This window comes from Jaculus jaculus, chromosome 6 (assembly GCF_020740685.1).
Source record: "Jaculus jaculus isolate mJacJac1 chromosome 6, mJacJac1.mat.Y.cur, whole genome shotgun sequence".
NCBI lineage: Eukaryota > Metazoa > Chordata > Mammalia > Rodentia > Dipodidae > Jaculus > Jaculus jaculus.
This window is the reverse complement of record NC_059107.1, coordinates 44,577,934-44,594,279: the sequence shown is the minus strand read 5'-3', so window position 1 is coordinate 44,594,279 and position 16,346 is coordinate 44,577,934. Positions and strand designations below refer to the sequence as shown.

Here is a 16,346-nt window from a genome sequence, read left to right as displayed (position 1 = left end):
CAAACGAACTCCAGACACATGTGCCACCTTGTGCATCTGGCTTATCTGGTCCTGGGGCATCAAACCTATGTGGTTCTTCAGCTTTGCAGGCAAGTGCCCCAACCACTAAGCCATCTCTTCAGCTCCAGAATTATCACTTTTTTTTTTTTTTTTTTTTTTTTTTGGGTTTTTCGAGGTAGGGTCTCACTCTGGCCCAGACTGACCTGGAATTCACTATCGAGTCTCAGGGTGGCCTTTGAACTCATGGTGATCCTCCTACCTCTGCCTCCCGAGTGCTGGGATTAAAGGCATGCGCCACCACGCCTGGCAGAATTATCACTTTTAAGTGTCATGTTTGCTATTTATTTCTTGAGTAGTTTTGAGATTTGTCATATGCTTTCATAATTAAGAGGAAACAGGTCACTGAGAACATGGCAGTGTCTTGTCCAAGACCCCTTCCTGTATTTCTTTTTTTCTTGCCCATCAGGAGGCGAGAATCTCTTCAGTCACATGCTCCCCTCTCCAGATGGATTGGATCATTTCAAACTATGTGCCAAAATAAATCTCTCTTTCCTTAATTTTTGTTCTTATATATTTCATTACAACTCAAAAGCCTAACTCATATGCAGTGAAAAAACCACAGCTAGAATTTAAAAGGAAAAAGAAAACAGGCATTGGATGTTCCAACTTCGACAAAAAAAAAAAAAAAAAAAAAGCCAAACATGGTGGTGCACCTCTAATCCTAGCACTTGGGAGGCAGAGGTAGGAGGATTGCCATGAGTGCAAGGCCACCCTGAGATGACACAGTGAATTCCAGGTCAGACTGAGCTAGAGCAAGACCCTACCTCAAAAAACCTAAAAAAAAAAAAAAAAAAAAAAAAAAAAAAAAAATATATATATATATATATATATATATATATATATATATGAATGAACAATTCAAGGTTGAAACAAAAATCCAAAGGTAGAGCCAAAAGCTATGCAGAACAATTAGCAAATAGGACTGAACCCTAGTAATCAAGGAATTAGCAACATCTACATTTGTTATGGAACAGTGACTGCTGGGTAACTCTCAAAGACTTTTCTTTGTTTTTTTTAGGGGGTGCTTTTCAGGGTAGGGTCTCACTCTAGCCTAAGTCTCAGGGTGGCCTCAAACTCCAGGTGATCCTCTGCCAGTTTGTGTATTTTATATTTAAGTCTGTAGTTCATTTTAAGTCTGTTTTTATGAAAGATGTTAAAGTCTTATTTTTGCCAGAAAATGCAAATCACCACTCCAGAATCTAGTCTGGGAGAAGCTTAGACCAAGTGGAAAGCCCAGACCTCCAAGCATAATGGCCACCTCAAAAGAGCTAGATCTGGGGGCTGGAGAGATGGCTTAGTGATTAAGGTGCTTGTCTGAAAAGCCTAAGGACTCAGGTTCAGTTCCTCAGGACCCACATAAGCCAGATGCACAAGGTGGTGCATGTGTCTAAAGTTTGTTTGCAGCGGCTGGAGGCACTGAAGTGCCCATTCTCCCCACCCCCCACCCCAAATAAATATATAACACACACACATACACCAAGGCTAGACCTAGACCTAGCAATGCAGTACAGGGACAAAAAGAACATAGGAAGAGGTAGGGAGGGCAACAACTCAGGAAGGACCACCAGTGCTGAAGCATGTTTCAAAAAAATAAAGGGGTATGTGTATCCTAGTTACAGATGATTGGACTTCTGTGTGAGTAGGAAGAAAACTCAGTAGCAAAGGCCAGTAAACTAGAAAAGAAATATAAAGTGAAGAAAAAGGAAGGGAGGGGGGTACTTTATAGGATGGTATTGTATATATGTAAGTAGAAGAATAGATCAATGGGGATGAAAAGGCCCAAAGTGAGGTCAGGGGAACAGATTGAGTAAAGGAAAGGTGGAGGGAGGGCTAATCAAAATCTAAGAGGATATAAATAAATCATATGGAAACCTTCTTTTTTGGACAAGTAACACTCAGGAGCCGTAGATTGTTGCTAGAAAATTTTCATTGCCAGAGATGGGGTACCTTCCAGTGAGATGTTGGCCAGGGAGGTCCCTGATGCCCCCAAAAACATTACAGGGCATTGCCGAGGCCCTTGGTTCCCCACCAGGAATAGATGGTAAGACCCTATTACTGAAGACTCCATGTACTTGGGCTGCAAGGCCACTGAGAAATCCTGCTGGAACTGAGCTGAAAACCTCCTCCATGTAGACCAGCTGACAGAAAGCTGGAAGAAGCAATTCTGCATGCAGTTCAATGGGAGAGAGAAAAATTACCAGTGAAGATACTCAACAGTGAACACTGCAAGCCTTTTATTTGGCCAGCCAGGCCAAATGAGACAACAGGTACAATAATGGCACGTCTGTCATGGTGAAAACCAAGTGCCCTCTAATTGGACTGGAGGCCCGCTTCATGGGAGGGAATACATCCCTGATACTGAAAACTTAAAAGAGGGGTAGTCATGAGCCCTAGTGGTGTAATGTCTGCTGCTGTCTGGGTAAATGTATTTACTGTGCTTATCAAACTGCCCAGTAAGCACTTCTCTTAATGTTCATATGCTTATATTAATGCTACTCTCACTTTTGGTAGAGAATCTTCTCTTTTCAGATGGCAGTGACCTTGGGATAACTCAGAAGGCATCATGGTGCTGGAAAGAAGTGGCCTGAGTGCTCAGTACTGTAACATCTCTATCACACTTTCCAAGGCTCAGGGTCTAATGTGGAGGAGGTGGCAGAAAGAATGTAAGAGCCAAAGGAAGGGTAGGACTCCTTTCAACGTGCTCCTCCAGACACAAAATGGCCTGGATATCCATGACCTCACAGTGCCTGATATTACCTACACAAGACCATCATAATAGGAGGAAAAGATCATGACATCAAAATAAACGAGAGACTGATTGAGATGGGGAGGGGATATGACAGAGAATGGAGATTCAAAGGGGAAAGTGGGGAGAGGGAGGATATTACCATGGGATATTTTTTATAATCATGGAAGTTGTTAATAAAAATTTGAAATAAAAAAAATAAAATAATTTTAAAAAAAGAAAGAAAGGGGGCTGGGAAGATGGCTCACTGATTAAGAGTACTTGCAATACAAAGCCTGCCAGCCAAGGTTCAGTTCTCAAGCCACTCACATAAGCTAAGTGACACAAGCATCTGATATTCATTTCCAGGGACAAGAGGCCCTGTTGCATCACAAACAAAAACTGAAAGAAAAAAAAAAAAAAGACGAAGCCAGGAGTGATGGCACATGCCTTTAATCCCAGTACTCAAGAGGCAGAGGTAGGAGGATCACTGCGAGTTCTAGGCCACCCTGAGACTACAGAGTGAATTCCAGGTAGCCTGAGCTACAGTGAGACCCTACTTCAAAAAACAAACAAGCCAGGCATGGTGGCGCACACCTTTAATCCCAGCACTCAGGAGACAGAGGTAGGAGGATCGCGGTGAGTTCAAGGCCACCCTAAGACTACATAGTGAATTCCAGGTCAGCCTGGGCCAGAGTAAGACCCTACCCCCAAAAAACAAACAAACAAACAAAAAATATGATGAGAACATTTTTTTTTTTAAATCCATGAAGGAAACCAACAACGTTGAGGCCAGACTTGCAGAATAAAGTAGGCTGGGCATGGTGGTGCATGACTTTAGTCTTAGCATTCAGGGAGGCAGAGGTAGAAGGATCACTGTGAGTTCAAATCTAGACTGGGACTAGAGAGTAAATTTCTGGTTTGCCTGAGCCAGAGTGAGGCCCTACCCACTCCCCAAAAATGATGAGAACATTTGTTTTTTTTAATCCATGTAAGAAAACCAAGAACGGTGAGGCCAGACTTAAAGAATAAAGTAGAAGCCGGGCGTGGTGGCACACACCTTTAATCCCAGTACTCGGGAGGCAGAGGTGGGAGAATTACCATGAGTTCTAGGCCACCCTGAGACTCCATAGTGAATTCCAGGTCAGCCTGGGCTACAGCGAGATCCTACCTCGAAAAACCAAAAAAAAAAAAAAAAAAAAAAAAATTAACAAAAGAATAAAGTAGGCCGGGCGTAGTGGTGCATGACTTTAGTCTCAGCATTCAAGGACACAGAGGTAGAAGGATCGCTATGAGTTCAAGGCCAGCCTGGGACTACAGAGTAAATTTCTGGTTTGCCTGGGCTAGAGACAGACCCTACCTGGGGGAGGGAAGAATTAAGCAGATACTGTCTGTGATAGTGGAGATGACATTTAATGTCAAGGTGGTAGGTGTTCTAGATTAATATTTAAATTGGTGAATCATAAAGTAGACTGCCCTTTGTAAAACAGGTGGGCTTCATCCAAACAGGTGAAAGCCTGAAATGGGGCAGGGCGAGAAGGCAAGGGATTCATCAACACTGTTTTCAGACAGGAACTGTGCCATCTGCTTTCCTCAGTCTCCAGGCTGCTGACCTGCAGACTAAAACTATACCACTGGCCTCTCCAGGGCCTCAAGTCCACACTGCACATTTTGGATTTGCCAACCTTCATTAATTGTGTGAACTGAATCCTTAGAATAAGTGTTTCTCTTTATACACACACACATCCTATTGGTTCTATTTCTCTGGAGAACCCTGACTTATACATCACAAGAGGTTCCAAAAATCTGGGGGTGGGGGTGGGTTTAAAGCCCACTTACAGAGATTAAGAAAAATTTACAGAATACATTCAGTCTTTCATTCAAACTTTACACATTTACTAGGAGCCTAGGGCTATTACTAGTGCTAGAAATGCAAAAGTCAGCAATATCAGCACAGGCTCTCTATGGAACTTTGTTTTGTTTTGTTTTGAGACAGTATCTTACTATGTAGCCCTGGTTGGCCTAGAACTCACTACGTAGTTCAGGCTGGCTTTGAACATGGGACAATCCTTCTGCCTCTGGAGTGGTGGATTACAGGAGTATGCCAGACATCTGATTGGGAACTTACACTAATTTTTTGTTGTTGTCATTGTTGTTTATGTCAAGGTAGGGTCTCTAGCCCAGACTAACCTGCAACCCACTCTGTAGTCTTAGGCTGGCCTCAAGCTCACAGTGATCCTACCTCTGCCTCTTGTGGGCTGGGATTAAAGGCACATGCCATCATGCCCAGTTTCCAGTCATATTTTGATGCACTAGCCATTATTTGGGACCCCAAAAAGTTGACTCTAAACTAAAAAAGAAGTTATCCAAACTAAAAAAGTTATCCAAGTAGGCCTGTATTAGTCACATAAATTTGCTCCTTATTTATTTATGAGAGAGGGGGTACAGAGAGAGAAAGAGGCAGATATAGAGAATGGGCGTGCCAGGGCCTCTAGTCACTGCAAACGAATTCGATATGCATGTGCCATTTTGTGCATCTAGCTTTACATGGGTATTGGAACACTGAACCTGGTCCTTAAGCTTTGTAGGCAATGGCCTTAACCACTGAACCATCTCTCCAGCATTCACATAAGCTTTTTAAATGTGGGTGTAATGAACAAAGACAGAAAAGCCATTTTGAAGTCAAAGAGACAAGCTCATAGTGAAGGCAAATGTTCATGTTATGAATAGGCTGGCAGCCTCTAGAAGCTGACACCAGTGGCTAGCAAAAGCTTGCAAGAAAACAGAGGGCCTGCCAGGTGTAGTGGTGCACACCTTTAATCCCAGCACTTGGGAGGCAGAAGAGGATGACTGTGAGTTTGAGGCCAGCTTGAGACTACATAATAAATTTCAGGTTAGCCTGGGCTAAAGTGAGACCCTACCTCAAAAAAAAAAAAAAAAAAAAAAAAAAAGAAAAGAAAAGAAAAGAAAAAGAAAAAAGAAACCAGGGCTGGAAAGATGGTTTAGCAGTTAAGTTGTTTACCTGTGAAGCCTAAGGACTCAGGTTCGATTTTCTCCAGGTCCCACATAAGCCAAATGCACAAGGTGGCACATGCATCTGGAGTTCATTTGCAGTGGCTAGAGGCCCTAGTGGGCCCATTCTCTCTCTCTCTCTCTCTCTCAAATAAAAAAAAATTAAAAGGGGGGGGGGCTGGAGATATGGCCCAGCGGTTAAGGTGATTGCTTGCAATGTTTAACAATCCTGGTTCAATTCCCCAATACCCACAAAAAAGCCAGCTGCACAAAATGGTGCATGCATCTGGAGTTTGTTTGCAGTGGCTAGAGGCCCTGGCACACCATTCTCATTCTTTTTCCTTGCAAAAAAAATATTTAAAAACAAAAATATGGCGGCCTTAAACCTACTGAATTTTCCTAACAAATTTCATGAGTTTTGAAAAAGACCCTTGTATGATTCTAGGCAAAGAACCAAGACCACTCATGCCCAGCCATCTAATGTACAGAGACTATAAGGAAATCAATGGGATTTGATGTTGCAAAGTGCTAAATTTGTGCTGCTAGTTAAATGGCAAGAGAGTACGAATCCAGGTCTCTCAGTTTCCCATGGGAAAAAGCTGTTGCTCCATCTAATTAATGGATACAGAAACAAACGTGAAAACAAGTAAAAGCTTGATCTCTAACTCAACTATGGTACACCTAGAGATTTTACTCGGTGATTGCTTAAGTCAGTATGTAAATTATGCAAGACCTAAGCCACAAAGATAAAACTGAGTGTCTAGGATCCCTTAACGTCAGCCATAGCTGTTCCAGGCCTAGAGACACAGATCCCCAAACTAATCTCAGAAACGATCACAAGGTCACGACTCCTGTCCTTCCTGAAGTACCAGTTTTTAAGCTTCAGAAACGAATTTTTTTACTTTGGGGGGTACAAATAGCTCAGAGCTGTCGTCAGCTACGAAAGAAACGGCAGTCACCCCGATTAGTTACAACTGATTCCCCCACCCCACCCCCGGCGCTGCATCTTTAAAGCAGCCCAAGAACATACTCATTAAAGATGCAACAAGCCGCGGGTAAGCGTGCCCTTCTGGGAACTGTAGTTCTCGCGTCCCGACCTTCACGACTGGAAACCTATCACGCGCCCAACCGGCGGCCCGGCGGCCGGCGGCCAGGATTGGTCCTCGCCCGAAGCAGCGCGATGCTGATTGGACAACACGCCCGCGAAGGCGCGCCTCGGCTCCGCGCCCGCCTCCCCGCTACCTCTCCACGCCCGTTTCAGCAAGAACCCTCCAGTCATGCCAGTCAAGCGAGGTCCCTAGTGAAATGCCTCGGTCTCCTGTCTGGGCCCGTGGCATCACCAAAGCCAGCTCGGTTTTCCGTCGGCCGCCCGCCCGCAGGCACTCGGCTTGCTCACGCGGCCCCTCCCGGCACCCCCGCGCTCACCTGGGCCGCGACGGACACGCCGGATAACTGACAGGCCCGCAGCATCTCTGCGGAGCGGACGGCACTGCTGGTGTGTATGTGTGTATGTGTGTGTGTGTGTGTATGTGTGTACGCGGGAGTGGCCGGGACGGCGCTGGTAAAGGAGGGTGTGCGTGCGTGTGTGCGTGCCCGCGTCCCCTACGGCCTCTCAGCGCCCGGCTCACCGGAAGGGCGGCCAGCCCCACTGCGCACGCGTTGCCCACAGCGCCCGTCGGGGCCGGCGGAAGGGTGGATTCTCCTTCCGGGTCGCGCCAGAGCGCCTGTGTGTAACCTGGATCCCTGGCTTCCTGAGTGAACTGAGCGGTAGAGCAAGTCTGAGAGATTGGAGCGCACGCGGCAAATACCCAGAGACAATATGGTCAAGTTACGTCAACAATGGGGTCGGCTCAGTTTGGGTTGGCTTGACTTGACCGACCTTTACACCGATTTCCTGGGGAATTAGGTGAATGAGCAATGCAGGGAATATGTGTTTGACGCATCGACTGAGCGTAGAGTACAGAGCCTGCTGGCACACGCCGTTAGTCCCAGTCCTGGGGAGGCAGAGGTGGGAGGATCGCAATGAATTCCAGGGCAGCCTGAGACTGCAAAATGAAATCCAGGTCTTGCCTGGGCTAGAACGAGACCCTACCTCGGAAAACCAACATTAAAGAAAAAAAAAGTTTGTACAGATGGGGATCTAGGGGCTCCATGGTTTCTATTCCAGAGAAGAAAGGAGAGAGGGTGAGAATGGGCATGCCAGGGCCTTTGCCTTTAGCTACTGCAAACAAATTCCACATGCATGCACACTCCCCCCCTTTTGCATCTGGGTAATGTGGGACCTGGAGAATCTAACCAGGGTCTTTAGGCTTCACAGGCATGTGCCTTAACCACTAAGCCATCTCTCCAGCCCGAGTTTTAAATTTTAGAACGATGATTTTTTGGTCGCAGTCTGTGGGAAGGGTTGGAAGTATCTTCCAAGTGCAGATTCTTGAAAGTATTCCACATTCTATAACCAATATGTAATATGTTAAGTATTAACCATGTGTTAATCTTCGGTGTAAACTCCAGTATGTTAATATTGTTGTATCTTACCAAATTGTCATACAAAATAAAATTTCATTTATTTATTTGAGAGTATGTGCACACTAGGGCCTCTTGCTGGTGCAAACAAACTCCAAATGTATGTGCCATTTTGTGGATACTAAGTGTTAGAATGTCTCCACTTTTGAATTCTGACTGCTATTTTATTGTAACTCTGTTGCTCAACAAAGAGACCCAGACCACCCACTCTAATGACCACTTTCCAAACCACCTGTCCGATTATCACTTCTCTGATGTGGCCCAAGTCCTGAGGAAAGGTGCACTTTGTGCGTCTGGCTTATGTGTTGCCTGGAGAGTCGAACATGGGTCCGTAGGCTTCACAGACAAGCACCTTAATTAGCAGCCATCTCTCCAGTCCTGTTAACTGGTTCTTGAAAATTGATATACAGTGCTGGGATGTGCCTCAGTGGTGAAAGGGCACACAAAGCCATGCGTTAAATCGTAGCAACCCCCTCAAAGTGTGCACATTTGTGCCTGCATTAAATATCCTTAGGATATTTACATTCACATATATTTGACATGCAATTTTTTTCAAAATAACCGAATCATATTTTCCTCAGTAATTTAGCTATTACTAGCTTCCAGCGTTTTGTGTATAACAAGAATTATTCTCTAAAATAATAAAAGCAAGAAAAGATGTTTCATCTGCGTACTCCTCAATTTTTTGATAAGTGGGTGCAGGGCAGTGCCTGCTGAGACAGATCTCTTGAGCCCAGGAATTACAGACCAGCCTAGCAACAGCAATACCTTGTCTCAAAAATGGGGAGAGGCGGGCGGGGTGGGGTACGCCTTTAATCTCGGCTGGGGGAAGCGGGGCGGGGGCTTAGGTAGGAGGATCCCCATGAGTTCGAGACCAGCCTGAGACTACACAGTGAATTCCAGGCCAGTCTGGGCTAGAACGACACCTACTTTGAAAAACCACCCAAAATGGGAAGGGTTGGGGAGTTTGCGGACAGTCTTATCTGCTTAGCATATCCTAAGCGTGGGCAGTTTTACAGCGGCTAAGGGAAGAACCTACTAACAGTTACAGAGGAGAAAGGTTGATTTGGCCACGCCTTCTCCCTCTGACTCCGCCCCAGTCCCGTTTCTTGAGTTCTACCCGATGCTTTTTAGTCTAATGCGGCCACCGTAGTCGAGGGTAGCAAGATGGCGTCCTCCGTTTTTGCGGGTGCTGTGAGAGCGGCTTCAGGTCAGTGTTGCATTTCTGCCTTTAAAGGAAAGAACTGGTTCAGGATTGAGTGAATGTTTAAACTGGAGGATAACAAGAAAAACCCAAGATCATTAAGGCCGTAGGGCTGCTCCGGATGTTCTTTGGGGCGGTGTGCCCAACACCTCGCACAGGGTTCCCCGATTCGTACTAGCGCTGCGTTCTTAGCCTCCTTATCCGATCCCCCTCCTCTAAAAGAACGTACAGGAGATGAGGAAGACACCCAAAATTAGACCTTTTTTTTTAAATTTAGAGGTTAGGACCTTTGACCTTGAGAGGCATTTAGTTTCTCTGAATTTTAGATCTTAAAGCGCAAAATGGGGATAATACCACTTACGGAGGGGGTGTCAAATGAATTATCTTGCGCACTACCTGTTACACAGTATGCTTGAGAATCGTGTGTAGCTGTCAGGAACTGCTTCATCCTCCTGAGTACTGGGATTACAAACATGCTCTACCATGTCCAGCTCTTACCACCCCCCCGCCCCCAGGTAAGGTCTCACTAGCTCAGGCTGACCTGGATTTCACTATGTTGTCTCAGGGTGGCCTTGAAGTCATGGCGATCCTCCTACCTTTGCTTTCCCAAGTGCTGGAATTAAAGGCGTGCGCCACCACGCCTGGCTTCTTGCCCAGCTTTTTTGTTTGTTAAGGTGGGGTCTCACTCTAGCCCAGGCAGACTGTTGTCTCAGAGTGGTCTGGAACTCATGGTGATCCTCCTACCTCTGCCTCCCGAGTGCTGAGATTAAAGGCATGCGCCACCACTCCTGGCTAGCTTTTTTTAGAAAAAAAATTTTTTTTTTGTTTGTTTTTTTGAGGTAGGGTCTCACTGTAGCCCAGGATGACCTGGAATTCACTAAGGAGGCTCAAGGTGGCCTCGAACTCACGGTGATCCTCCTACCTCTGCCTCCCGAGTGCTGGGATTAAAGGCGTGCACCACCACACCCGGCTTCTTTTTTAAAAAATTTTTACATTTATTTTATTTGAGAGAGAGAATGGGCCTTCAGCCACTGTAAACAAACTCCAGACGCATGTACCACCTTGTGCATCTGGGTACATGGGTCCTGGGGAATTGAACCTGGGTCCTTTGGCTTTGCAGGCAAGTGCCTTAACCACTAAACATATCTCAATCCTTAGCTTTTTAAATGTTAAAGCAATTTTATTTGAGGTAGAGTTTACATCCTATAAAATCCTCATCTTACATTTACAATTTTATGGCAAAATCATCACTACATTCCATTCTTTGGCCATTTCCATCATTTTGCGGAATGTTTTTAGCTTGTGCATTCTTGCCGTCCACATTACACTTGATCACGAAGTACGGGTTGGACCAGAGCTCTGTGAGGGATTCCAATTTGTATAGTGGCTATAGGGAATTGAATAGTATCTCTCCAGAGGAAAAGATTTGGGAGAAGGATTTAATCTTACACAGATCTGATCTCTTAGTGCTAGATATGGAGCTGAGACACATCAAACTGGATTGCCATTATGGTTGAAGAATTTCCTAAGATTTCTAAAATTTGTTCATCACATAAAATGGTAAATTTATCTAAGTATATATTATGTACCTTAATAAAGTTGGTGAAAAAAATCTCTATCTGTGAGTGAATGTGATGTTTAGGATCCAGTAATATGTATTACACTTGGTTGCTTTGATCTGTTATAAACACCCAGGATATGTTTTGAAATATTAAATATGTATGCCTGTCTTCACAGGAATCTTACGGCCCCTGAATATTTTGGCTTCTTCAGCCTATCGGAACTACGCCAAGAATGCCTGTTTCAATTCTGCACTGGCTACCATTCATTTTAGTCACATTCGGACACCAGTTGTTTCCTCTGCTTGCGGGCTTGTCACTTCTGTCAGAAACCTGACATGTCACCAGACTGCAACAATCCTTAATAGGTAGACTTCATTTCAATAAACATGATGCTTGGACCAGATTTCTGAAACCTTTATGCCTGGGCTGGGGAATGTTGCTCAGTGATAGAGTGCTTGCCTAGTAGGGATAAAGCCTTGGGGTGTAATTTCAAGCACTACAGATAAATAAAATGTTCATGTCTGCAAGACATCTTAGAAATACATGTTTTTTTTCCCCTCCAGAAATTTATTATATACACTTTTCCTGGTTAATAGCCATATACCTAGATGCTAGCAACAGGAAGCACTAGACGGAGAACTCCCTCTCCTTTCTGAAGTAGGGTTTCCCTCTAGTCCAGGCTGACCTGGAATTAACTCTGTAGTCTCAGGGTGGCCTTGAACTCACAGCGATCCACCTACCTCTGCCTCCTGAGTGCTGGATTAAAGGCGTGCACCACCACACCCGGCTTACTCCACTTTTTCTTGTGTTTTTGGGGTATAGGGCCTTGCTATGTAGCCCTTGCTGACATAGAACTCACTCTGTAAACTATGCTGCCATCAGATTTGCAGTGATCCTCCTGTCTCAACCTCATGAGTGCTAGGATTACAGGCATATACCATGATGCCTGACTTTTTCTTCCCCCATGGTCTGGTGTCACTCTAGCCCAGGCTGGCCTTGAACTCACAGCAATCCTCCTACCTCTGCCTTCCAAGTGCTGGAATTAAAGGTGTGCACCATCATGTCTGATGTTTTATTTATATCTTTTAGTGCTGGGGAAGAGCCCAGGGCCTTGTGAATACTGTCATGCTGTGTAGGTGTTCTGCCAGTGACCTCCACCTCCATCCCTAGAACTCCTTTCTGATGTTGTAGGTAGTTTCCTAATGGAAACTGCCAAGTAAAATGTGGGCAAACAGGATTTTTCAGCTTATAAGGCTGGGCTGCGTGTGGTGAGCAACTGTACTTGGGAGAAGGATTTCAGAGACAAGCTGAAGTAGGGTGTTTATAATCTGGTGGGAAAATGAGTATGAAATCAGGTGATTAAAATATAGTGGGATAAATTCTCTAAGAGAGTTTGACTGACTTGAACCTAGGCCTTGTGCATGCTTAGCACATATCCTACCCTGAGCTACACTCCCTGTGAATGTGGATTTTAGAAGGCATGCCATTACAGACGGTTGATATTGTCTGCACTTAGTGTCACAGGTCATTTAAAGTAAAACTGTACTAAATGTCAGCTCCATTCCACTAGAGCAATATAACTCATTTATTGTATTTATTATTATTTTTTGAGGTGTGGTCTTGCCCCAGCCAAGGCTGACCTGGAATTCACTATGTAGTCTCATGCTGGCCTCAAACACATAGCTATCCTCCTACCTCAGCCTCCAAGTGCTGGGATTAAAAAGGCATGTGCTACCACACCCGCTGTTATTTATTATGTGTGCATGTGTGTATGCATGTGCCCAGTTCTTTTACCGCTGCAAATGAACTCCAGATGCATCACTTTTATTTGTTTTGTTTTGTTTTTCTAGGTATGGTCTCACTCTAGTCCAGGCTGACCTTGAATTCACTATGTAGTCTCAGGCTAGCCTCAAACTCACAGCAATCCTTGTACCTCTGCCTGGAATGAAAGGCATGTGCCACCATGCCCAGCTTTTGTTTTGTTTTTCAAGGTAGAGTCTTACTCTACCCAGGCTGACCTGGAATTCACTGTGTAGTTTCAGGCTGGCTTCAAACTCAAGGTGATCCTTTCCTCTCTGCCTCCCAAGTGCTGGCTCCACAGACGTACTTGACCATGCCCAGCTTTTTTTTTTTTTTTTTTCTGAGGTAGGGTTTCACTCTAGCCCAGGCTGACCAGGAATTCAGTGTGTGGTCTCAGGGTGGCCTTGAACTTATGGTGATCCTCCTACCTCTGCCCCCCCAAGTGCTGGAATTAAAGGCATATGCCACTATACCTGGCTCACGCCCAGCTTTTGCATCACTTTTTGCATCTAGCATTCATGGCTGTCTTGGGAATTGAACTTGGTCTATAGGCTTTACAAGTAAGCACCTTTACCACTGAGCCATCTTCCCAACCCCTAGGGGATCTCATCCCTAAATTAAAACATATACATATTTATTTATTTGAGAGAGAGAGAAAGAAGCAGAGAGAGGGAGAGGGGCCACAAGCTTTGCAAGCAAGCACCTTTAACCACTGAGCCATCTTTCCCACCCCCAGTATAACTCAATTCTTTTTTTTTTTTTAATTTTTATTTATTTATTTGACAGCGATAGACACAGAGAGAAAGTCAGATAGAGGGAGAGAGAGAGAATGGGCGCACCAGGGCTTCCAGCCTCTGCAAACGAACTCCAGACGCGTGCGCCCTCTTGTGCATCTGGCTAACGTGGGACCTGGGGAACCGTGCCTCAAACCGGGGTCCTTAGGCTTCACAGGCAAGCGCTTAACCGCTAAGCCATCTCTCCATCCCAGTATAACTCAATTCTAAGCACTATGCAAAAATGGATTTCATCCTTTAATCAATCTGATTGCTAAGTTTTTTAAAAATGTATTTTAGAGTGGCTCCTTTGGTTCCCAGTGTCCTGAAGCTGCCTGTCAGAACTGTAACATATTTCAGCTCACGAAAAGGCAAGAGGAAGACTGTAAAAGCTGTTGTCTATCGGTTTCTTCGGCTTCATTCTGGCCTTTGGCTACGAAGAAAGGTGAGTATACTGTTACCTGAAATTAAGATGCAGCAGAACTCAGCCTGTTCATGACATCTCACTAATAATTCTTAGAGTACAGTGCCTAATTATCAGCTTGGCAGGCACCTTTGTGAATCCATGTGAAGAAAGAGTGTAAGCAGTAACAAAGTGATTTTTTTTTTTTTTTTGAGGTAGGGTCTTAGTATCTCAGGCTGACCTGGAATTCACTATGTAGTCTCAGGGAGCCCTTGAACTCACAGTGATCCTCCTACCTCTGTCTCCTAAGTGCTAGAATTAAAGGCATGCGCCACCATGCCCAGCATGAAATACAATTCACAATGGCAAAAGTCTTCACTATAAGATAGGTTCACTCACTGTTGCAAAGACTTATCCCATTTTATAAACATTCATAAATTTGTGCTGGGTGTATTAGTGCATGCCTTTAATCCCAGCACTCCAAAGGTCTGAAACAGGATAATTGCCTAGAAATGCAGCTTTAAAGAAGTCCTGCCTTGAGCCAGGCGTGGTAGTGCATGCTTTTAATCCCAGAGAGGTCGGAGGATCTCCATGAGTTCTAGGCCACGCTGAGACCACATAGTAAATTTCAGGTCAACCTGGGCTAGAGTGAGACCCTACCTCAAAAAAAAAAGTCCTGCCTAGTATGGTGGCACACACCTTTAATCCCAGCATTCGGGAGGCTGAGGTAGGAGGATCACTGTCAGTTCAAGGCCACTCTGAGAATACATAGTGAATTCCAGGTCAGCCTGGACTAGAGCAAGATCCTATCTTGAAAAAAAATTATAAACAAAAAAATCCCAAGTTTGTAGCTAAATGGGCTGATTGGAACTCTTTACTCATTTCTTCATTGAAACAACATTGTGGTGGTTTCTTATACCAGTCAGCAGTAGCTCAGGAGGTCCACATGTAGCTGAACTTAAGTCCTAATAGAGCCAGGCATAGCGGCTCCTGCCTATAATCCCAGCATGTGTGTGTGCAGATGTACACCACCCTGTGTGCTTGCATATGGAGGCCACAAGAGAATGTCAGGTGACCCACTCTCCATTGCTCATTCATGGTTTTTTTGTTTTGTGTTTGTGTGGTTTGGTTTTTTGGGATAGGGTCTTCCTGTAGCCCAGGCTGCCCTGTAATTCACTGTGGCCTTGAACTCATGGTGATACTCCTTCCTCTGCCTCTTGAGTGCTTGCATTAAAAGTATACAACCATGCCCTTTCTTTTTGTTTTACGAAGTTTAGATTTAAAAATACATATATTTTATTTATTTGAGAGAGAAAGAGGCAGGGAGAGAGAGAGAGAATGGGTGTGCCAGGGCCTCCATGAACTCCAAATGCATGTGCCCCTTTGTGCATCTGGCTTACGTGGGTCCTGGAGAACCGAACCGGTATCCTTTGGCTTTGCAGGCAAATGCCTTAATCGCTAAGCCATCTCTCCAGCCCTGAAGTTTAGATTTTATTATAGAGGGTCTTGGTGTGTAGTCCAGGCTAGCTGTCAACTTTCAGTCCTTTTGTCTTGGTATCCTAAGTGCTAGGATTACAGGCATGTACCACCATGCCAACTTGTGACATTAATCTTTTTTGAAATTATGAAAGAATTTATTAATACTCAAAGTACACATGCTTTTTTCTCCCCAATGCTAATTGGTGGTGCTTCTGTAGAAGTCTCATGTTTGATCCCATGAGGCTTATAGGTAGTGAGTTACAAAGATCATCTGTTGTTTCTTCCAAAAATATGTCTTAAATATCTTTGTAATATCTTACAGGCTGGCTATAAGAAAAAATTATGGAAAAAGTCCCCTGCCAGAAAAAAACGCTTGAGAGAACTTGTGTTCTGCAATAAGACCCAGAGTAAACTCTTAGACAAAATGACAACATCATTCTGGAAAAGGAGAAACTGGTATGCTGATGATCCTTATCAGAAGTATCATGATCGAACGAATCTGAAAGTGTAGATTAGAAGGCTTACAGTTTCCCGGCTAGTGGATGTGCTTCTTTGTATACATGAAGTCCTTTCAAAGATGAGTGTGTACTTGTGCTGGAGAGATGACTCAGCCATTAAAGGTGCTTGCTTGCAGAGCCTGCACACCTTGGTTCAATCTCCCAGTAGCCTCATAAAGCCAGATATACATCTGGAGTTGGTTTGCTACAGCTGGAGGCCTTGGTATGCTTATACTCATTTTCTCTCTCTCAAATAAATAAAATTTTTAAAAACTGAATATGTATAAAACTTGGTGTAACTTGTACTA

General features: G+C 44.5%; 2 protein-coding genes across 12 annotated transcripts in view; one reads left to right on the top strand and one right to left on the bottom strand.

Moving 5' to 3' along the window:
- Nucleotides 1–7,444, bottom strand: part of Immt (inner membrane mitochondrial protein) — a 51,131-nt gene extending 43,687 nt beyond the window's left edge. For 9 of the 11 annotated variants that reach the window (XM_012949220.2, XM_045152287.1, XM_012949221.2 and 6 more), the window contains exon 1: nt 7,223–7,444. In XM_012949220.2, coding sequence (XP_012804674.1) covers nt 7,223–7,267 — 45 coding nt within the window. In that variant the 5' untranslated portion in view covers nt 7,268–7,444. The remainder of the gene's footprint in view (nt 1–7,222) is intronic. The other 2 variants (XM_045152284.1, XM_045152288.1) reach the window with 1 other exon arrangement.
- A 2,016-nt stretch (nt 7,445–9,460) lies between these two features.
- Nucleotides 9,461–16,174, top strand: Mrpl35 (mitochondrial ribosomal protein L35). The gene is made up of 4 exons (XM_045152291.1): nt 9,461–9,530; nt 11,262–11,451; nt 13,960–14,104; nt 15,864–16,174. Exons 1-4 carry the CDS (start codon nt 9,488–9,490, stop codon nt 16,050–16,052), a joined length of 567 nt encoding a protein of 188 aa, XP_045008226.1. The 5' UTR covers nt 9,461–9,487; the 3' UTR covers nt 16,053–16,174.
- Nucleotides 16,175–16,346: the final 172 nt, after the last annotated feature.